The sequence below is a fragment of the Aspergillus terreus genome, genomic scaffold (genome assembly GCF_000149615.1).
Source record: "Aspergillus terreus NIH2624 scaffold_7 genomic scaffold, whole genome shotgun sequence".
NCBI lineage: Eukaryota > Fungi > Ascomycota > Eurotiomycetes > Eurotiales > Aspergillaceae > Aspergillus > Aspergillus terreus.
Window position 1 is genome coordinate 1,178,470 of NT_165930.1, and position 22,542 is coordinate 1,201,011.

Below are 22,542 nucleotides of genomic sequence, written 5' to 3' on the forward strand. Positions count from 1 at the left end.
GTCAATGAGGTAGCCGTGAGCTCGGCTGGTCTGTCCACCCGCGACAACATGGACATGCAAGTAGGATAGAGATTTGGATGCGGACCCGACGGGGGAAGAAGGAAACGACGCGAATAAATAGTAAGCAGACGAAAAGAACGGAAAACAAAATTCTAGCAGCGGAGAAAAAGAAAAGAAACGAGGGAAGTGACAGATCCTCCCATGTTGACGAACTTGATACATAGAGCGCTTGGAGATAGAGACGTCGGTGACCAGTCGATGCCGAAGGGCCACGATCCCCTCGAACGCGATGCGGATCACATGACCGAACGGGCATGCGAGTATCCCCGACGGTTCTGCAGCAAGACGGCCATTGCCAGCACGGATTGGTGGTTGGGGAGACACGATGGAGGGGGGAGAAGGAGTGGAGGGAGCTGTGTTGGCCGTGGTTATTGGGGGTCGATCAGCCGGCGCTTAAGCGCCAGTCGTCGTCGCAAACCGAGCGATGGTCGTTTCAGGAAGACTGCCGGGGGCGAGCCCTGTCCGGAATGATTGGTATGCGGCATATATACAACCGTCAAGTAATTTACATCGCTCACGAGCCTCTGTGATGTGTTTTGCTGTGCATGCATCCTCCTCCGGGTCATCTCTGCGCCAGCTCCATCCGTCGTCGTCGGAGATCCGTACTGCTGATCTTGGACGCAAAGCCATCGACATCATCCGAGGGAACCTCCCCTGAATGCAGGATGTCGACTTCAAACACTTCCAGACCTTTCCAGCCCTTCTTTGCCCGCTCCCGATTGACCGCAGCGCCGCCAGAACTCGTTTCTTGGGACACCACCAGCGCGCTGATGCTTTCATCCGTGATGGTTGGTCCGAATGGGTCTGAGATTTGGACCAGCTTCAACGTCAACCCACGTCGAATCTCCATCAGGGTGTACTTCCCATTGGGACCCGGCTGGGAGATCTGTTCGATCCGGGGGGCGCTACTCGCCGGGGGGCAGAAATCCATAATAGCCATCAAGAAGGATGCCGAACTCGCACAGCGTTCCTCCCAGCTCTCCAGGAACTCGGCGTACTTCTTATTCACGAGTAGTTCATCGCCAGACACGCCAATCGTGAGCAAACCCCCTCTGCCGGAGGTGCTGTCCTGCACAGGGTCCAACGCCAGGGCGGTAGCGGTGAGGAGCTGCTTGTGGCCAATGTGGAAATGATCAAATGTGCCTCCTACGGCGATGGAGTAATGGGCCACGGCCTTCGCTGCGTCCCCGGGGACAATGAGCGATTCTGCGGTCGTCCAATTGGGAACTCCGGAAATGGCCTCCACAGCCCCGGCATTGGGATCCTTGGCCTGGCAATAAATTCTACTGAACGCTGTGGCCAGCGTTTGACCTACTGCATTGTCCGGGTAATAGACGGCATCCCACAGACGTGCCGAGCGCGCGAGCGTCTCCAGATCCAAGATGGGGCCGGTCTGTGAAACGGGGATCGTGGCCTGAGAGGGATGGATCACGGTGTCGAAATCCAGAAAGATTACTCGGGCATCGACTCCACCGGGGCCACCCAGCTCGATGTTTCGTTCCACCGAGACGATGCCGATAAGCCTATAGATGTTTGCAAGGAACCGGCGGAGGCTTCCATACATACGAGCCCGAGGTTGACATTCGGGAGACAACAAGCCCGGCAAAGAGAGAGCAATATCCAGGATCGCGGATTGGTTCAGTCCGTCAAGAGATTGAGCGAGTTTGGAGTAGACCGCCGAGAGAATGGGCTCATACGCATCTTTAAACTGTGGGAATGATGCGGATGGCGGGGGAGGCAGTAACAATAGAGCCGAGGTCTGAGCCATGCGATCTGGCGAAGGGGGCATGCTGGCGGTTGGTAGGGAATGAACGGAAGGGGGGGAAATTGAGGAAAACCAAGAGCGAGCCAGACGATTCAACAGAAAGAGTAGAGAAGAAGAGAGAAAGAAGAGGAAGAAAAGTGGAAGAGAAGTAGTACAGGCAGAACATCGATGAAGTTGATTACCGCATTCTACCATTCCCCGCCCATCCCGCTGACTCAGCCACCGAGACATGCGAGAGCGACAATCAACGACGATGACAATACGCTTTGGCTTTCTTCTCTTTCTCCTTCTCCTTCACCGTTCTTCTCCCCTGACTGCCCCTCTCGCTCCTTTTCACAATGTTCTGGTAAACTCCTCTTGTCGTCGTTCGCTCTGGTACGACCCTGACTGCACTTATCGTTGGTGCAGTCGGAGCTTCTAGCTTGCCTCCTTCTCTCCGCCCTGTAGGACTTCGTCCCTCCACAGCATCGTCCTCCCTTACAATCCCATTCCGCAGCGGCCAACTAGAATTGGAATTCCTCTTGGACTAGTTCCAGTCGCTTCAAACCGGTTTCGAGGCCATGTCGAACCCGAATCAGCCCTACGATTCCCGTCGGGCGACCACCTACGGCCGTCAACCAGAGGAGCTTCACATCCCCACGGGGGCCGCGAACCTGCAGCGACAGTCCATGTCTCACGAATTTGCCGCCTCTGCGGATAACCATGTCCCTTCAATCAACGTCCATCCGTCCAGCTCGCAGCCGAATCAGTTTGGCAACAGCAATGCGGGCGGAGCTCTCCCTGGAGCGCTGCAACCCGGGAATGCGAATCGACCCCCAGCTGTCTCGGTGAACACCGCCCCATCGGTACTTCCGACTCTGCCTCAGCTATCCACACAAATGGCGCAACAACAGCAATCGGCGCAACAATCACAGCCTCCGCAACAGCCTCCGACGACCCCGCGTTCCGCCATGGCCAACGCTCACGGACACTCTCGGTCCAGCCCCGCGGGGTTCGAGCCTCCAAAGTTCAAGCCCGGTGCATCGGAGACCACGAGATACGGAGCCTCGCCTGGTGCAGGGTTCCAACCGCATACTCCACAGGGCGCAAAGTACTCCCCTTTGGGGCTAGCCGATATTCGGCCTTCGGGTGACCTCCTGGGCGACGCCATGATGAATCCTGGGCTGCCGCAACCCAATGGGGACAACCCGGTACCGACTAACAGCAATTACATCGCTCCGTGGCCCATTTATGCGGTAGATTGGTGCAAATGGCCCGTCTCCGGAGGTTCTGGCTCAGGCGGGAAAATCGCCCTGGGTAGCTATCTGGAGGACAATCATAACTACGTATAGTATACCCTTCTCGAGGGTGGTTTGATCCTGGCTAACGTACCCCAGATTCACATCATTGACACCAACTGGACGCAACCGGACCCCGACACGCCCGATGCGGTTGCTGGGGATATCAAGCTGGACTTTGTGAAGTGCGCCGAAGCCAACCATTCGTATCCGGTCACGCGAATCGTGTGGGAGCCGCCATCGAGCCAAAAAGCATCTACCGATCTCCTGGCGACGTCGGGCGACCATTTGCGCCTCTGGTCCCTGCCGGCACAATCCGCTCTGTCGGCTTCCAACTCAATCACGCGACCGACGAACCAGAGAGAGGCGCCGACGCCGAAACTGGCTCCGCTGGCCTTGCTCTCGAATTCCAAATCCCCGGAACATACGGCGCCCATCACGTCTCTTGACTGGAACACCATTTCACCCAGTCTGATCATCACGTCCAGCATCGACACCACCTGTACAATTTGGGATATTCCGACCCTGACGGCAAAAACGCAGTTGATTGCCCACGACAAGGAAGTATATGATGTCCGATTCTGCGCCAACAGCGTCGATGTCTTTGTCAGTTGCGGTGCCGACGGCAGTGTGCGCATGTTTGACCTTCGGAGTCTGGAACATAGCACGATCATCTACGAACCTACGGAAAAGAATGAGAAACGTACGATCCCCGGATCCCCACCTCAGCCGACCCCGCTAATCTAGTGTCAATTGCAGTGATGAGCCCGGGAAATGGCAGTCCTTCAGCCCCATCAACGGCATGGCCTCCGCCATTGTTGCGGATCGCAGGTAAGTCATCTCGCCGTATTGTCTGTCACGTCCTATACTCATCCCCGGCCAAGCCTCGCCACATGACGCCCATCTCCTGGCCACGTTCTCTCAAGACTCCAACATCGTCCGTGTGCTCGACGTTCGACAGCCTGGACAGGCCCTTCTGGAGCTAAAAGGCCACTCCTCCTCGATCAACTGCGTCGAATGGTCGCCCAACCGTCGTGGTGTTCTCGCATCCGGCGCGGACGACTGTTTTGTCCTGCTCTGGGACCTGATCAACCAGCACAACGCCGTGCCCGTGCCACCGGTGGTTCACAACCCCGGAGCCCCGTCCACCACCTCCGAGCGCGGTCCCGCAGCCGCCTGGCAGAATGACTACGAGGTGTCGAACATCAGCTGGTCGCCTCAAGGTGGCTCTACTGCCTCTGGACACCCGCGGGACTGGCTGGGCGTGTGCGGTGGACGCGGCATCTGGGGAGTTGCATTATGAACGATTTCTTGCTGACCGAGACAACTAAAAGAAGATATGCATCTTAGATACGTCTGCTCTTGTCTTTTTTGCTCGCTATTTTTGTGTTTCTTTTTCCATTTCTGGCTTATATACCTCCTTATCTGCGTGTTATCTGAGACTTGGTGCTTTGTGGGCGGCTTGATGTCGTCCGGGGCTGGGTCGGTGGTTTGGTACACTATGCTCTGGTACGAGTGAACGAATGAATGAACGAGCCATTGAATAGTCGCCTGCGTTTGATTATTCGTAAGAATCCACATATTCGGGACTCCTTTTCTAGAAATGAGAAGTCTATGGCTGGATCCTGCCCCAGGTAAAGATGGTATAGAAAGATGACACAAGCCGAGAAGCAACAGAAGCAAGAAGCGAAAAGAGACTAAGCTCCATCCAAAAAAAAAGACAACCCGAATGCGCCCGCTAATCAAAAAGAACTCTCCAACAAGGTATCCGCACCAGGACAGAAGATAGAGTTAGAAAGGACTGTAGCTGTACAAATTTCTCATTGCTGGCGTTGGTTAGAAATAGAATCCCGGTTGGCCGGGCCCATCGTCTTGACAATGACTTTGTCTTCGAGCCATCGCGCAAACTTGACGCTGGGGATATCGACGGCGCGCCAGAAGATATCTCCAGCCCAGAGAGACAACGGCAGACAGATGGCCCATCCGATGAAAAAGCCCAGACAGTACTGGAAGTCGGTTTGCTTGCCGGTGATGCGCCAGATGTTGGGCATGAGCGAGTACCCGAGCGAGTGGAGGATAGGGCCGTGGACGATGTAGAAGGCAAAGGAGATTTTGCCGAGATACTGGGAGAGCGGGTTCACGAACAGCCGCTGGATGTCGCGCGAGTGGTTGATGCTGTAGACGATTGCCACGGCGCCGAGCGTCTGCGGGAAGCGGTGCGGCTCCAGGTAGGTCTTGGGCGTGACCTTCCAGGTCCACATGTAGAAGGGAGTCCACTTGTAGCCGACGTTGGGGGCGGAGCCCAGGTACAGGCCGAGGACGAAGAGGCCGATCCAGAACCTGCGGCTGGAGAAACGGAAGATCTGGTGCTTGGATGGGTAGCGCGGGATCCAAGGCTTCTCTTCGGCCGCGGCGGGTGGGCGCTCCCATGTGCCGTTGATCAGGTCGGCCTCGGCCATGAGCATCCCGGACAGGAAGAGAACCACGTCCCAGCGGCCCCAGCGCATGCAGAACCAGACGAGGGTGCTGACAAGGGCGAGGCGGATGCCGGTGCGGACGCGCGACGTTGCGAGGATGGTGAGGAAGAGCACGATGGAGCAGCGGAATTCCACGGGGATAGTCCAGAGGTGGGGGTTGTAGTTGTTGTAGTAGAGGGCCCAGTCCCAGGGGTTCATGAGCCGGACGACAGTGTAGTACCAGTCCCAGAACTGTTTGAAGAAGGACTTCATGATGGGCGGGTGTTGTTCATTGGTGCCGACGATGGTGTGGCCCGCGTTGAGGACCTTGTGCGAGTAGTTGTACACGCCCAGTCGCACGGCGATGAACACCATGGCAATGCCGACAATGGACGGGATGTACAGGCGCAGGCCGCGGCGGAAGGTTGAAGAGGCCAGGGTGGTGAAGGTCTGGTCGAATGACCGGCTGCGAATGGTCTTGAGGGGCTTGTAGGAGAGGACATAGCCGGAGATCACGAAGAAGATGGCAACCATGATATGACCGGAGACCAGCATATGGATGATGGGGAGTTGGAGGACGCTGAAGTTTTCACCGTTGAACCCCCAGCCGATCGCGACTTTCCACGTGTATGTGAAGAGGAAATGGAAATTGAAGACGAGCAGACAGGCCCAACCTCGCAAGCCGTCCAGCGCTGCGATGGCATGAAGTTTGGTGGGTTCCGGCGGCTGTCCGCCGACCCAATGTTGCAGATAGCTTGGAGTGAGCGCTATCAACAGTCTCCGCGACAGCGCGTGCGCATAATCCTGCCAATTTTCCGACAAGTGTCCTATGCTCGCAGAGAGGTGTGAGGGGTCCGACAGGAGGTGGGACGGGGAGAAATCGGACAAGTTCGACCATTTCGACGACGCCGTGCTGATGCGACCGGAGCCAGCTTCCAGATCATTCAGCGGGATATTGTGAATGGCGGGCGACGAAGGATAATCCTTGTCGGTGAGCGACATGGTTGACAGCTGCGTGAAGGAAACGAGGCGCAATTGTTCGACAAGGATCGATGAGAGATTGCGTAACGCGGAGATCCAGGCGGTTCCGCGCGAGAAGGATTCTTCAGTGGTGTGGGTTCAGGAGGGATGGTTTGTTGGTCGAAATTAATCTCGATACTGACAAGCGCCTGGTTGAATGGAGAGTAAAATCCATATGCCTGATATGGCCAGGTGGGAGACTGGGAGGTTGTCGGAATTAACGGTGTATTCCAGCGAAAGGAGGGAACATGCTGCGAGATCGGTTGATTAGAAGGTTCCAGATCAAAGGACGATGGATGTACCTGAAGCGCAAGAAGAGGAAGAAGGCGGAAGAAAGAGAGACGAGAAGAAGAGAAGACGAGAAGAGGAGACGGAGAAGACAGACGGAGAAGATGAAACGGGTAAGATGGAGAGGACAAATGGCGGAATCAAGTCGCCGATCCAGCTTATTAAAAAGGCGAATCTTGTCCGACCCACGCCGGGTTGACGCAAGTCGGATAGGAGCCACTTGGGATAGAGAGATGGTGTTCTAGTTACTCAGTAGACGTTTGATAGAGGAATTCATGTAGAGAAAGAAAGAGTGGAGGTGGAGATGGAGAGAATGATGTTATAGAGAGTGGTCAAGTCACGGGGATGTATAGTCCCTGCATGCTGACGTGCAAAGGTACTTGCGAAGTACAAGCATTCTGCGCACCGAGTCCACCACGCGATCCAGATAAAGAAGCCATGCATACAATATTCGATAGATACAATTACTCCTCTCTTTACATCTCTCTCTCTCTCTCTCTGTCTCTATTATATCTGCAAGAGCAGCTCTGAAGAACCACTAAGCCCTATACAACTCCCTCCCCCCGGGCCAATCAGAAGCGCGTCCTGCCGACTTGACTTTCGTCGTCGTTTTCGCTTTTCTTTCTTCTTTCTCTCTCTTCCTTTCTTTCCTTTCCACTCCTCTACGTGTCCTCCCCCTTATCCCTCCCCCCTCTCGCCGTCGCCCTTCTTTCACCCTTCGTTACAATTCTCCCTCCATGTTCTAACCGCCTCTTCCGTCTCTTTCCTCCGTCTTCGAAATTTCAGCTCGCAATCTCGGGCCGGCGCTGTCGTGGAAGGGGGCCGCTTTCGATAGCTACCTACCTAGCTATCGACCTACCTGCCCCCCCTCGGGAGAACAACCAGATTCGTTCGTTCTAGATACCTCCCTTGACTCATCGACCGGCGACATTGCTTCATCATGGATTTGCGCACGATCATGAACAGTGATGCGGCGGCCACCTCGGCCCCGTCGCCTCCTTCGCATCAATCCTCGTCGCAACCGTCGCGCAACCCTTCGGACTCGGCTACCCATCCTTCTCGCGACCAACACGCTTCTTCTTCTTCGTCCTCCTATCCGGCGCCCGGATATCCTCCTCAGCCGCCACCACTGCAGCGACCGCATGCTACACCAGACCGTTCGTCTTCATACGGCTCCCTGCAATCCCCATATCAGTACCAACCGCCATCCGCATCCACCTTCGGTCCCAGCGCGCAATCCCAACGAGGCCCGAGTCCTCCGGCACCGCTTCCTCCCCCTCCCCCCTATGGCGCCTCTGCGACGCGAGATTCGTTTGGGGGTCCTGCCCCCTACAATTCCGCATCGCAGCCACCGCCGCAACAACAGTCGCCATACGCGCAACAACGCTCGCACTCCTTACAGTCTGTGACGACCCCCTATTCGTCCTCCTCCCACTCATTCCATCCCAGGGATAGCCCCACGGCTGCAGCTCCACTCTCTTATCCGTCGCAGCATTTCTCCCCTCCCGCGCAGTCGTCGATGCCAGGCACACCTCGTGGCTCGGTTGCACCTTCGTATTCACGCAATACCCCTCCGTCTTCCGCGCGACCCCACTCATCTGGCCATGATTCCCTGTCTAACCGAGCTTCGAGCCCATGGGTGGGATCGGATGCTCCGGTCCATATGTCCCCGACCTCCGTCCACCGCGTCGCGCGCCCGGAGTCAAGGCCCGACCAAATCTCGCGACTTCAGTCCGTGGGTGCAGACAGAAGGGAAATGGAGGACAGTGTGAGTCCTAAGACTGCTTTTCCCCCAGGCTCTCGACAGGAAAGCGCGGTGGGACATCTCGATCAACGACACCAGCGTCAATTAAACCACGTGGAGAACGGCGCGGATGTGAAGGAACGGCGGTCGAGTGGCTTGGACTCCCATCCCGCGCATTCTACGATCCCAATGGATAGTTCACCACCCCCTCGGGGCTCCATGTCGACAGAGACCCCTCCCGCAGACCAAGCCCATTCGGTGGCGTCGAAAGGACCGCAAGATGTGAAGATGAATTCAAGCCCCAGCGTACCCCGAGTGAAACGCCGTCGATACAACGAACCACCAGTATATGCGAGAAGGATGGAGCGCACAAAGGGCCGGTGTCCATTGATTCCGAATCCAATTGCGCCTATCCCGAAGCACGCGAGACACTCTGCTCAAAACCCCTGGGCCCTGCGACAGCGACGGATCTCATCCCAACCATCCGCCACGGATCATCCCATCAAGGCCAAGGTCGAAGGTTCTCCAGCTAATGGGCCACCGGCCACCCAGACAGTCCCCCAGCCTTCCCAGACTGGGAGCTTGGGGCCGTGGGAGCCTTCCATCACGGGATATATACCGCACGAAGAACTGACGAAAGTGGTGTGCGATTTCCTGTTTCAGCATGTGGTCCTCAGAAACGATGCCGCGGCGGCTCCTGCAGGCACAGCAGCCGCTGGTCAGGGACCGATCATCGAGGTGGAAGCTAAACTGGGCCAAATCATCGACATGGACCGAGGCGACCGACTCCAACTTCCGGTGTTAACGGAGACCATTATAAATAAGGAAAATACCCGCCTCCGAACAGCTTTCGAGAGCCGCATGTCATTGGTACGAACCCCTTTTTTCGTCGGCTGACAGAATTACAGCTAACAGGTAGCAAGGCTCAACATCGCGTCATGAACAACTTCCTGAATGAAGCTGTCAAGGCTTCCATGCCGCATGCTGCCCCTGGACGCATTCCCCTGTCGTACGCGCATAAGAAGGAGCGGGATACATTCTACGAGGTTGCCCCGTCTGAACTCCCGCCTATCATCCGGCAAAATCTCAACCCTCGTCACAAGCCGAAAGTTCGTGTTACTGTCGACCAGCGAACAGGTGAAGTCCTCGCCAAGATCGTGAAGTGCCGGATTGCAGATCTCGATATCTACAGCCCAAGTACCACGGTAGATTGGCGCCTCAGCGTGAATCTGGAAATCAGCTACGACGGGGATGTCAGCCATCTACCAGTGGTCGACGCCAGTCGCGGTCGCGGTGGAGATCGAAACAAAGATCGGATGAGCTACCGGCATTTGGCCTACCAGATCGATCTTACGCAAGTAGCCAAGTCGGAGGTGAGTTAGAGATGGCCCAATCGACAAGGAACATTCAACTAATGGATTCACACAGCCGCCAACCAAAGGCGATTTCGAACACGAACTCGAAATCGAAGTCTCCGCCGCCGAGATCCGCCGCCAGGGGAAGCTTGCCATGTCCGGTGACCCCAAGAACCAGTACGAGGACTTGATCAAAGGGTTCGTGGACAACGTTCGTGTATTAGCACGAGCTGTGCCCAAGTGATCTGCCCAGGCTTCTTCCATTCCATGTCCTCTTTTGCGCTTTTTCCTTTCACATACAATGATTCCCACCCTGCTACCGGTTCTACCATTAGACTACAATTGTAATATACTCATCTTTCACGGACACGGGAAACGAAAGGCGATATCTCCCAGCGGTCGCGCTGCAGCCGAGAAATGGTGAAAATACTATATTGGCGAAAGATCGCCAAGGGGATTCCCACAATTTTTTCTTCTTGAATGTTTTAATACATGGCACTAATTATCGTCGAGCTCGGTTTATGAAGAGGAAGACGGTGAAATGTTTGATGCGTTATGGCCTTGATTTTAGTTTCTTCTGTTTGGGGCATGATTACCGGCATGGGAGGCATTGGTTTCGTTGATGTCCATCTCCTTTCTCATGTGCTATATTATGATAACCGACCTTTAGCTTGATTCGACATATATTTCCAGCCTTTGAATATATGCCTCCATGCTATTGATTACCCTGTCTCCTTTCTCTGGAGGGGACATTTCGCTGAGTGGTCATTACGCTACCGCGACAGACTTAACATCGGTATCTAGATGTAGTCCATTAAAGAATTCACGCTCTTCTCGAATTGCCACGCATAATGCAAATAATACATCCAAAGAACACTAGCCACACCAATTAACCATTTCTGTATTCTTATACGAGACAAAGACGAGACGAAGAAGGATATGATAAACACGTCTGGAGAAGAAAATCAGAAAGTCATCGGTACGCCGGAAATTTTGCATCCCATTTCCCTCTACCAATTGTTTTATACCAATACAAGGTTGGACTCATGCGCACTAGGGACTAGGCGTTCCTTCTTCGTAGCGTGGTCCACCGTCATCGCCGTCGCCGTACCCCGCGCCTGGCGTAGCTGCAGCACCGCCCATTGCCGGGGTAGGCGCATCGTAGGGCCGACTGCCACTATCCCAGGCGGCGGGGGTCGGGGCGTCGTACGCGCGCTTCGACGGTCCACCGGGCGTGGGCGCGTTGAATGCTCCGGGAGTCGGGGCACTGTCAGGCCAGGCTCCCGGTGTGGGCGCCGACATACCAGGAGTTGGGGCACTGGCGTATGCGCCAGGGGTGGGCGCCGAGTAGTTCCCGCCAGGGGTCGGGGCATCGTAGTCGCCGGGGTCCTTGCTGCCGTTACTTGCGGTGGCACCCGCGGACCAAGCTGGAGTACGGCCGCCGGACGCATGCCATGCTGGAGTTCGGGAGCCCGCCGCAAAGGCGTCGAAGCCGCTGGATCCTGCGCCAGAATCGTACGGCGTTCGAGCGCCAGCGTTCCAGGCTGGTGTCCTTGAACCTGATGCAAAGCCGCCATATGCGGTGCGGTTTCCGTCGTAGGGGTTCGACGTGCGTGATCCGTCCATTTTCCAGGCGGGTGTGCGAGCGCCGCCCATTCCGGCCCAGGCAGGTGCTAAAATATGTCTTAGTAAACTGACTGATACTAGGGAAGCATGACGCCCAAGGCGACTTACTGCGAGCTGAAGATGACATGCCCCATGCCGGAGTTCTCGAACCAGAAGCAGCCATTGGAGTACGGCCCCCTTGCCATCCAGATGAAGCAGCCCCGGAGGAAGCACCGTAGGGGACGCGCGATCCACCCTTTCCGCGGCTTGAATCCACTGTCGCTCCACTAACTGGGTCTTTGACGACCAAAATCTCCTTCGGAATCGACACCAGCTTGTTCTTCGAGTGAAGCTCCACACGTGCTTGTGCGTCGCTTGAGTCCTTGACAATACCAACGAGACCTTTAAAGGGTCCCTTCCTCACCATGACTGTCTTCCCTATCATGCGATCGCGCCCGAAGGTCTTGGGGGGTCCCATACCACCAGCACCAGGCATGCCGTTCCGCATGAGAGCAGGGTTCATCTTGGTCAGGTCAGGACCAGTCGATCTGCCTCCCTTCGCAGACACGGTAACGACATTGGTAGTCCGCACGACGATAATGCCGGAGTTTTCGGCCTGAGCCTTGTTGTGGAGGAATAGGAACGAACGATGGATGTGAAGGATCACACCACTCCTCTGTTCTCCATATACCTCGCGAACAGTGTCGCCGTGTCGGATCTCGGCGCCGTTGCGATCAGTAGCAACGGCGTCCCGACGGGGAGTGATCTTGTTGGTGACCTGGGTTGGAAGAACAGTACGAATAGAACCGTTCTGGTCTAATACCTTTAAGGATTCGCGATCCACCTTGACAATACAAGCGACAGTAGAAGCGCTATAAACTCGTTAGAAAATGGCACCAACACCGCATGTAAGGGTCTAGAGAGACTTACTCAAGCTGGACGAGATCGTGAACGTCGAACATGCCGAGCTTTCCATCAACACCAGTCTCAGCAGAAAGTCGAAGGTCCTTGCTGAAGACAGTGATTTCTTGCATGCTCATATCACTGAGAAGGGTGACAGTGTCATCTTTTACCTGGACCACCATACCCAACTCATCCTGATATCTGCTACCGCCGATAACCTTGACGTGGTCACCTTCACGGAAGCGCTTGCGGAGGGTTTTAACGGGAGCATCGATTAACTGCCCAGCAAGATCACCTTCAGTAACCTGTACCGTGACAATATCTCCTCGAGTAGAGCTTGTGCGCCCAATCAAGCCCTGTTGTTCACCGCGGAAAACTTCCACTGGATCACCAGGCAGATATGAATCCTCCGCGGTCTGGTTTTTGAGAGTCTCCGCGAGTGAGGCGAGGTCAAGGTTCGACGTGCCGTCCTCCGAGCCTCGAGCAAACATGGTAACCTCTTCAAGCCGGGGGTTGACATTCTTTGTAATCAGATGTTGGACCTTCATATCCTTGATCAGGAAACCCTCGAAATAGGTGTCGCCCATGTAGTTCCACGACTTGCCACCTAGGCTAGATGTCGCGGATAGATACTTGGCATGCTTCTTTTTGGCTTCAGATTCACTGAAGAGACGTTGCGGAGGCCGAGCAACAGCGGGATTCATTCCAGGACGCTTGCGCTTGGAGTCGACCACAGGCGCACTAGTGTCCTCATTCAACCCATAATCAAGTCGGGGCACCAGGCGAACCGTCACAGCAAGACCGTTCGTTTCCACCTCTTCGATTTGAGCCAGATCGCCCTGGTACCTGCCACGCTTGATGCGGACCCATCCACCCGGCATCAACTCCTCCGATTTCTGAACCCGAAGGAGGTCCGGCATCTCTCTTACCGGGACGAGGATGACCTTGGACCGCGGGTAGACATTGGACATATCCTGCAAAGCCTCCAATACATCCGCCTGCCTGCGGGCTTCGACGTAAATGTAACCGCTCATGGCTCCGCCACGCTCGAATGCCGAGATGATCTTAATCGGATTCCGAGATCCCGGAGGCCGCTCTTCGATACGCTTTTGGATCGCAAACACCACCTCCCGCTCCTTTCCAGCCTTGCAACGAACGCCCCAGATACTCGGATCCTCGACACTAGGAAGAAGCAACCGTTTGGGGACGACTACCGCGTCCGCGGCAGCAGCACGGTTCCGTCCATAGCGTTCCTTAAGCATTTGTGCCTGCTTCTCAGCATCCATGCTAGCCTCCAGCTCACGCTGGCGATCGAGTTGTCGATGTCGACGGTCGTCCGTTTCCGCACCGACCGGAAGAACATCCAAGTCATCGGGATGCATCTCGCCGCCAAGCTCAGCCATCTCATCCTCGTCGTCTTCCGCCTCATCCTCATCTTCATCAACGCCAGCCTCCTCTTCGAAGAAGGAGTGCACACCTCCCCTTTTTCTACGCTTTTGAGGACGACCCTGTCAAAGAGGAAAGCCTCATGGTCAGCTGCTGCAACGAAACCTAGAGCCGCAGTAATGCGTCAGGGACAGCACTCACGGTGTTGGCGTCCTCGTCATCTTCGTCTTCCTCTTCCTCGTCTATTTCTTCTTCCTCTCCCTCGCCTTCCTCTTCGTCGTCATTATCACCTTCATCATGAGCACCGGCGGGTTCTCCTTCCTCGGCGTCATCGTCGTCTGCCTCTCTCACATCATCACTCCCCCGACGGTGACCCCCCGCGCGCTCAGACTTGGAGTCGGCATCGTCGGCATCATCGTCGTCGTGTCCGCGATTCGAAGTCTGCGTTCTCTGCGTCAGCATGAACGTTGCCACCGGCTTGTTCAGACGAACCTTCGTTTGTCGAGCACCCTCATCATCGGAGACATCCGCGGGGGCGGGATTGAAGTCATCGTCTTCTTCCTCTGACCCGAAGTCTTGATCCAGCAAGTTTCGTGACATGTCGGCGTCGGAGGTTTGTCCGGGAAGGATTCGCCTAGTTTAGACGCTGGTCGGGGAGAGGTGGAAAGCTGGCTGCACGTAACAAGTGAAATTGACTAGGCGACGCGAGGTCAGAATTAGTAAGAGTTGCACTTCGAAATTGCCGTGGGCAGCAAGAGCGTTGGGGGTTGGTGGAGTAGGTTGAGGTAGAGAGCAGAACGAGGACAAGGTGTTCAACGGAAGAAAAAGGACAAATGTACCTTCAGTCACGGGGTCACTCAATACTAAAATGGCCGGCGGCGCCACACGGAGATAAATAAGCGATCTCTGAAGTCAGGGTTGGTGATGTTTAATGGGCAATGATGGTTCCTGCCAGCCAGGCGGGCGGCGTTGGTCCCCGGTGCTTCGCCGAGTCCGCGACCGCGACGAGAATGTGCTGACTGCGGGACTATTCAAAGAGAAAGTGAGGACAGACCTGGCAACAACAATGTTACCTGAATAAATGCGCAGGGTTTTAATAGTGCAAAAAAGGGGGTGGGTGTGCTCTTCGGGGGGAGATTTGAGAAAGGTTGACTGTCGCAAGGTCCGTTGCCCGTCGCTTTGATGATGGCCTTGCGCACGTGGCGCCTTCCGCCACCCGTATCTACTGCCTCAGGCCGAAAAATCCGTCAATCCCGAGATCTAGTTTTCTTGGGACAATCTATCTGCAGTCGTAGACTACGGAAATATGGTTAAAATAAATACAATAAAGATATTGGGAATTTTGCACGATATGGCAAAAACTTATTATACAATGAACTGAAAGCCAGCACGTCGTGTATCAGCCGCAGGCACTAACATATCGACGGCAAGCTCTATACACACCCAAAAGAAACGGGGGATATAAAACAGGAAATAGAACCGTAGCAAAAGCAGTTGCAAAAGAGTGTAGCTTTACAGCTTCATACCGAACATCTTGTGCACACGCAAACTCTGACGCATACTCAGATCCAACATAATCTCCTCGCTTCCACCGGGGATAGCGTAGGCTCGGACATCGCGATACAGTCTCTCGATCTTGCCACCCTGACCACCACGGCTGTAGCTCAGACCACCGAAAATCTGACTGGCCTCGCGGGCGCAGAATTCGAAGGTCTGTGTGGACTGGGCCTTGAGACCAGCAATTGCTCCACCCAGCTTGAGCATGGCCTCCGTCTCTTCCATAGACTGGCACTGGAAGATGATGTTCTCCAGCCAATTGTAGGTAGCTTCGATCTGGCGGGCCATCTGAGCCAGCTTCATCCGAATAACAGGGTGGTCGATGAGGCGCTTGCCAAAGGTCTTGCGCTTGTGGGCATACTTCATGGACTCCTCGTAGCAGACACGGGCGAACCGGACACACTGGATGACGATACCGATACGTTCATGGTTGAAGTTGGTCATGATGACTAGAAGCAAAGTCAGTCGCTGCGGCTAAGACAGAAACACGCACGGATGACTTACCCTTGAATCCCTGGTTTTCCTTGCCAATAAGGTTCTCCACGGGCACCTTAACATCTTCGAAAGTGATGTAGGTGGTCCCACTGCTCCAGACGCCCTGGCAATCCATGCGTCGGGTGCTGACACCACCAGCCTCGCGCTCAATGAGAAGCACGCTAATGCCATTCATGCCGTCGCCACCGGTGCGGACCGCGGTGGTGAAATAGTCGGACCAGACACCGTTGGTAATCCACTTCTTCTCGCCGTTGACAATATAGTGCTTGCCATCCGGCGACAGCTTGGCCTCACAAGTGAGGTTGGCGACATCGCTTCCTGCATCGGGTTCGGTGATAGCCAGACAGATGCGCTTCTCACCCGCGAGAATACCAGGAAGGATGCGATCGACAAGAGGTTTCTTACCGAACTTGACCAGAGGCGGGCATCCAATACCGTAACCACCGATCAGGTTCCAGACAAGACCTCCGCTGCCGACACGGGAGAGCTCATCTGTGAGAAGCATCTCATGGAACAGATCCCAGTTCTCAGGGGCAACAGATTGCACACGATAGGGGGTATGGTTGACAGGGTACTTCACACCCAACAAACCAGCCAGATACCCACGCTCGCCCATCTGTTTGTAGATGTGATCCGGGACCTTCTTGCCCTCATCCCATTCCGTTACGTAAGGCTCGATTTCAGTCTCTACCCATTGCCGGACCTCTTCACGGAGAGCAGCATGAGTCTTGTTGAAGTAAGGAGAGTGGTACTATGGTATCACATCGTTAGCACGTTATTGAAGAACTCTACACCCGACCGCTTTCCGAAAGGCGAACTTACACCCTGGTACCAGGAGGGGTCAGAGAACGGAATCAATTCACCGAAGGGGTCCTGGGGTTCATCGGACTTGGCCGAGGCCACATCCACGACGGGAGCCACAGGCTTGGAGGGCTCCTTCTTAGCCGGTGCAGGTGCCGGCGCAGCAGCTTTCTTGGAATCCAAAGAACCGATCTGGAGCTGTCCCTTGTACTTCTTCAGAATGCCCTCATTGTGATATTTCCAGAACTGCTTCGAGGCGTCCTTTCCGGCCACGCGCGTGAGGACTATGCAAGATGGTGTTAATATTGGTCGGTCGACGGCAGATGCCGGATCTGCATAGGGTCACGTACTCTTCTTTCCACCTATTCGCATGGCGTTAGTTTCGCACACGAAGATTTTATGTATACGAGAAACCATGCGGGATAGCTTACCGGGATGTTCATCTTGGAACTTGGTCAGATCATAGACGTCCTCGTCAATGACAACCCAAAGGTTGTCGGGCTTGTTATGCGAGGCGACGTCGGCCTGGGAGAACGTTTTGGACATGATGTGAGTGTGAAGGGGAGGTAGGGATAGCGAGAGAGAAGGAACGAATAGGGAGAAGTGTTTGAGAATATAGGATGCCGAGAGTGAAGGTGTGGGTATGACAAGAGGGAGGGAAAAATCTGGGGTAGGAGAAAGAAGAAAGGAGGAGGCAGTGGGGAGGGTAGATAGATATATTATTCAGGACAAACACGGAGCACTCCGCCACGGGGAAAACGCAATAGAACACCTGGACCCGTGATAATACCTAGGTCGGAGATACCACCCAAAAGAGAGGCCCACGAGAGAGACAGATGATGTGTGTGGATATGCCGACGATGGGAGTGAGAGTGACGATGTGAGTGAGAGCAAAGGGTGTTTCACATGCCGCACTCTGCAGAGCGCCACCAATCGGATGCCCGGGTCGGTCGTGGTCAGCTCTCCGTGCTGATTATGTGATTGGTGGAAGAGGGGAGAATGCCTGCTGCGTCATCGGGGCACGTGGCGATCCTGCTCCTTTGGGAAACTACCGAGGCTGGCCACTGTCCACGTGACGTCCTCATCATCCTTGCTTACTACTTACGGAGTATGGCCATCATGAATGCCGTGATATCACAAGGTGACATGTGAATTCCCCTTATTACCTACTCTCCCTCTCTGATTTGTCCTTTCTTTACCCCGTATACATCGTCGATTTGGTATACATATTTATCCTCCACATTCACCCCGGAGGCCCCGTATCCATCTCCATAGACGATCCCGAGTGGAACATCGCATCGCCTACCGTACTGGGTTAGCTTGGTGCAGGCTGAAAGCAATGAATGTGCTTTATTCAGCATAATTTCATACCTAATTTCTACATAGATTGACAGAAACCCCTCGGAGTTTATGTACTTGTAGTGTACCTAACCTATCGTCTCCGACGACTCAGCCTTACGGTAAACCCCAGCCCAAAGAAAAGCTTTCCAAGGGAACCTTGGAACTAAATCAACACATTTGACACATCAATGCATGTTCCCCTAGTTATAAGACATAGATCCGTAATTAGGTAATCTACTAATACAACAGCCCCCCTAAACCAGGAGGTGTGTCTACCAACTCTCCGTCTTCCTTCACTCTTCCTCTCCATCGGACTCGTACGTAAACTCGTCCGGCACGGGCGCATCCTCGCCACCCTCGTCATCATCTTCGTCGACCGCTGTCAATACACCGGCGGCGGCGGCGGCCCCGGTGGCTCCCTCAAGGTCCAAACCACGGACCAGCCGCTGAGGCGTCTCAGGCCCTGTGGCTCCAATGGCGGCCTGGAGGCGGTCCTGGAGCGTCTCGGCGGTGGCAGCAGGCTGCTTGACCTCCTTGCTGGCCTTCATCTCGATCGTCTCTCGTGGCTCTTCCGGCGTCTTGTCGAGCACCACAACGACTCCACCAGTCGGCTGGGAAAATTCATCGTTAGCATAAGAACACTGGACTGGGTCCCATTGTAAATAGGGGGTCACTTACTCGCTTGACCGGCTCGTAACGCGGGTCGGGGAATGTAAGATATTTCAGCTGAGCAGGCAGGACACGGGACATGTTTTCCAATTCATATCCCACCTTCTCCCGCTCCACCTTCTTCTTCTGACCCTCCCCAGTCTCCTTCTCTCCGTCCTTGGCCTCGTCTTCGCCCTTGGCCGCGCTCTCTTCCGTCTCCATCCGCTCCGGCATCTGGTCCGAAACCTTAGGAGTGGTGGGAGTCTGGTCGATATCCATACTCTCTCGTCGTTGTTGCTTCTCCCGGCGCTGGGCACGGCGCTTGGCCTGGGCGGTCGTAGACAGGACAGCGGTCTTGACCTTCTCCGGAGCTTCTTCTGCCTTGACCTGTTGCTCAGGAGGATAGTCGAAAAGACTCGGTCGCGTGTTACTGTGGAACTTGAAGAACGGCACTTCAAGCTTCTGGTCGACGCCAATGACTGAAGTCGGGGCGAAACTGAGCGACAGGAAGTGCGTGAGAGGGAACCAATACCAGTACTGGATGAAGACAGCCGCACCCACAATTCCGGGCATGTTCAGGTTACCGGTCTGGGTCTGCAGGCTGATGGTGCAGTTACGGCCACCGGCATCGATGATTCCAAGGGCGACGGCGCAGCCGAATTTGGCCATAGCATCCTCATGTCTGTCACCAATCATCTTCATCATAGCCTTACGGAGGCTGCTGACGCGGGGGTTCATGGCTTCATTTTGCTGTACCAACACCATCGCAAGAGCAATTAGGGCTCCCTGACGGACGAAGTCGGTGGAATCTTTCAGCATCGGTTCAAGAAGATCAAGCGCCTCATCCAGGCCGGTGCCAGCGCATGAGATACCCAGAGCCATTGCGGCACCATAGCGAACATGGGGGTTGTATGATTCGGAGAGAAGCTCGACCATACGGGGGACGCTCTGGTGCTTTCTGAACAAGATGAATCCCAAACTCAGCACGGCAATCCGACGGACATCATCATTGACATCGCTGACGGCCACATGGAGAAGCTTGCGGACAGCCTTATTGCTGCTACTGCCACAGTAGGCAAGGGCGATAGTCATAATACCACCGTAACGGAGGGTAGGGTCCGGATCTCCCAAGAGACCGTTAATCAACTCGTCGGCTGCCTCCTGGCGGCCGTACATGATGAGCGCCATGCCCATCGCCAAGCCACGTACGATCTTCTCATGCTGCGTGTCGTGAGCATACTGGATCATATCCTCCAACACCTTCATGTTACCAGTTCCCAGCATGACAAGACCCATGGCAAGACCCACGGCCTCGCCGTTAAGGGCGGAGTCAGTGTAAAGAACGTTCCGAAGGTCTTCGTAAATTCCCTCATCGCCGGTTGCCATACCCGCAACACCAAGACCCAAGGCACCTCCATGCTGGACAACTTCTTCAGTGGCCTTCTTGAAATGATCCCGGATGAGATCAACAGCCATGCCACCGTGGTTGGCGTAGATCAGCCCAAACGCATATAAAGAGCCACCTTGACTGTAGACGGAGCCCGATCCACCAACACCAGCAATGTGCTCTCGGGGAAGGTAAGGCTGCAAAAGCTTCTGTCCCTGGCTCAGGTTTCCACGGTGAATGACACCAAGAGCGGCGGTCGCGGTGAACTTGGACCAGTTGACAGCCTTTCCGAGCCACTCGAGGTTGTCCCTGAAGAACTTGTCATGCGTAGTCCCAGCGTGCATGAAAGCGTTCGAGAGAGTGACGGCGGTATGGAAAATGGAGTTGCGGGCCTCCAGACTGTCTCGCACCTTATTCAGAATAGCGATATCAGCCTTGTTGTTCCGATAGAGGAACTCCAGATTGAGCTGAATGGATTTAATGCCATCGAGTATATCCAGAATGTTCTTGTATGCTGTTCGTGCTTCGGTCGAAATCTTGGCATCACCACTGGCGCCGATGGCCCTAGGTTGTGTGGAGCTAGACTGATCGGCCAACAAAGGGTCAGACTCCCTTGGCTCTTCCTGGTTGCCCTCTGTTGCATCCTGCTTATCCGCTTCAGTGTTCTCCGGTACGAGTTCCGCAATCTCCTGGCGAACCTTCTGGAGGAACTCCTGCGTGCTGTTATCGTACAGATCAAAAGATATTTGGTAGGCAACGGCGAGCGACCGCGCGTCGCCCTTGTCTACCAACTGCCGAAGAATAACCGACGCCATCGAGTGCTCATTCAGGTACACAACGCACTTGGCGATCGAGAAATAGTCGGGGGCAGGAATTTCGTTTAGGAGCTCGAGGATGAGTTTGAGAATCTGGATCAGGTCAGCCTCAGGAAATGATCACCGGGGAAAGAAATCGCTTTTACCTCGTTCCGGAAAGCACGCTCCTGCACAATACTCATGCAGATGTCCAGAACATACTCCATAAGTTCTTCACTGCGACGGGACTCGCCGTGCTGTTTCCGCTCATCCTCGCTGGCTCTAATAATCGTTCTCCGGAGCACATCCAGGTTCTTCGCTTCGATAGCGATACCGATCACCTGGCGATAGCGCTTCTGGAGGAAACACTGCTCGAATAGCCGTTCGATAACCGCTTGCAGCTGACCCTGGACACCTCGTCTCAAAACGAGAGGGGTCTCAACGTGACTAACGGTGGCATCCTCACCGCCTGGATACGTCGCATCCACACCCGGCAGTTCCTGTCGAGAAAGTAGGGACTTCGATGGCAAGGCTGACTGGGAGAAAGGAGTGATCGGAGATGTCAGGCTAGCGGAGGTGCTGGTGGCTCCTTCAACAGAGGTCGGGAAGGCGGTATTTAAGTTGGGAGGCTGGTCGCCGCCTGCAGGGTGTTGAGCAGCCGAGAGCGAGATGAAGGTGTCAACGCATTTAGCTGAAGGAGAGACCGTGTCAGAGATGACCCCAGTTGAATATAGTGGAATCCCATTAAACTTACCAATGATTGTCTCCTCAAACTCGCCGCCGTTGTCCAGGTTGAAAAGCTTGCCAGCTCCCAACGCAAATACCATACTTTCGTTATACTCTTGAAGGTGATAGTAGACCTTTGCCGCCACTAGGGCCGCAAGGCCGCGCTCTGGGAAGGACTCATCTTCGTACAAAGCCTCTCTGTATGACACCGTCTCATTAGCTTCTGATTAGACTGATTAATCTGCTTGATGGGAACACGGTGAAGCAGCAAGAATGGGAGTGATGGATGCAGAGGTCACCCTAAGCTAGGTCAACGGGGATACGGACATCTGGGGAACAGCATCAACGACTTCTGTCCAAAGCAAGTCGATTTGTGAATCCAGGGTCTTCAAAGCAAAGACTCTTAATTCTGGGTCAGGCTCAGAGAGAAAGCCGACGAGACCGGCGGCTGAAGCAAGTCCAACCATCTCTGAAAGGATTGTACTATCGCAAGAGGGATGAGGCGATAGCTTCGACGTAGCTTTAGGCCGACCCGGGGAGATGGAGCGCGGTTGGGAGGAGTCGGTGAAAGACCGAAAGGAAAATAGATCAAGAGAGATGGAGATGGAAAGATGAAACAAAAAGAAACAAATGTCAGTGTGTTGGGGAGGAGGAGAAGGATTGGAGGAAGAAGCTTGCTACCAGTTCACACGTCAACGGACTGCTGACGGAAGCTGTCGAGCGGGTGCGCGGCTGGTTGCTGCCAACACCCGTATATATCACGTGACAATGTGATGGCATGCGCCCCGACACTAATCCGGATCACGAGATAATGGCAGCTCAGGTGTCTGGAAAGTGATAAACCGTCAGGAGTGGCTTCATGGTGTGATTGTTTCTAGGACTCTTCCCTCTCTCCCAGCAGCAAATCTCAGAAACATTCTTTTTCTGCCCTGTA

At 54.8% G+C, this 22,542-nt stretch overlaps 7 protein-coding genes across 7 annotated transcripts; 2 read left to right on the plus strand and 5 right to left on the minus strand.

The window, feature by feature from the left end:
* Positions 1–622: 622 nt before the first annotated feature.
* Positions 623–1,849, minus strand: ATEG_05345 (putative pantetheine-phosphate adenylyltransferase; the record flags this gene model as incomplete). The annotated part of the gene is made up of 1 exon (XM_001214523.1): positions 623–1,849. One exon carries the CDS (start codon positions 1,847–1,849, stop codon positions 623–625), a length of 1,227 nt encoding a protein of 408 aa, XP_001214523.1.
* A 536-nt stretch (positions 1,850–2,385) lies between these two features.
* On the plus strand, positions 2,386–4,405 carry ATEG_05346 (WD repeat protein; the record flags this gene model as incomplete). Its single annotated transcript, XM_001214524.1, has 4 exons — positions 2,386–3,060; positions 3,202–3,805; positions 3,850–3,933; positions 3,987–4,405. 4 exons carry the CDS (start codon positions 2,386–2,388, stop codon positions 4,403–4,405), a joined length of 1,782 nt encoding a protein of 593 aa, XP_001214524.1.
* A 517-nt stretch (positions 4,406–4,922) lies between these two features.
* On the minus strand, positions 4,923–6,560 carry ATEG_05347 (acyltransferase family protein; the record flags this gene model as incomplete). Its single annotated transcript, XM_001214525.1, has 1 exon — positions 4,923–6,560. The coding sequence occupies one exon, from the start codon at positions 6,558–6,560 to the stop codon at positions 4,923–4,925; it is 1,638 nt and encodes a 545-aa protein (XP_001214525.1).
* Positions 6,561–7,806: 1,246 nt separating this feature from the next.
* On the plus strand, positions 7,807–10,209 carry triA (putative mRNA capping nucleoside-triphosphatase; the record flags this gene model as incomplete). The annotated part of the gene is made up of 3 exons (XM_001214526.1): positions 7,807–9,480; positions 9,519–9,983; positions 10,039–10,209. 3 exons carry the CDS (start codon positions 7,807–7,809, stop codon positions 10,207–10,209), a joined length of 2,310 nt encoding a protein of 769 aa, XP_001214526.1.
* Positions 10,210–11,018: 809 nt separating this feature from the next.
* spt5 (transcription elongation factor spt5) lies at positions 11,019–14,459 on the minus strand (the record flags this gene model as incomplete). The annotated part of the gene is made up of 4 exons (XM_001214527.1): positions 11,019–11,638; positions 11,700–12,442; positions 12,501–13,966; positions 14,061–14,459. The coding sequence occupies 4 exons, from the start codon at positions 14,457–14,459 to the stop codon at positions 11,019–11,021; spliced, it is 3,228 nt and encodes a 1,075-aa protein (XP_001214527.1).
* Positions 14,460–15,371: 912 nt separating this feature from the next.
* Positions 15,372–17,258, minus strand: ATEG_05350 (putative acyl-CoA dehydrogenase; the record flags this gene model as incomplete). The annotated part of the gene is made up of 5 exons (XM_001214528.1): positions 15,372–15,865; positions 15,921–16,662; positions 16,734–16,996; positions 17,063–17,074; positions 17,144–17,258. The coding sequence occupies 5 exons, from the start codon at positions 17,256–17,258 to the stop codon at positions 15,372–15,374; spliced, it is 1,626 nt and encodes a 541-aa protein (XP_001214528.1).
* Positions 17,259–18,346: 1,088 nt separating this feature from the next.
* ATEG_05351 (proteasome regulatory particle base subunit RPN2) lies at positions 18,347–22,075 on the minus strand (the record flags this gene model as incomplete). The annotated part of the gene is made up of 5 exons (XM_001214529.1): positions 18,347–18,664; positions 18,732–20,996; positions 21,050–21,573; positions 21,637–21,806; positions 21,924–22,075. The coding sequence occupies 5 exons, from the start codon at positions 22,073–22,075 to the stop codon at positions 18,347–18,349; spliced, it is 3,429 nt and encodes a 1,142-aa protein (XP_001214529.1).
* Positions 22,076–22,542: the final 467 nt, after the last annotated feature.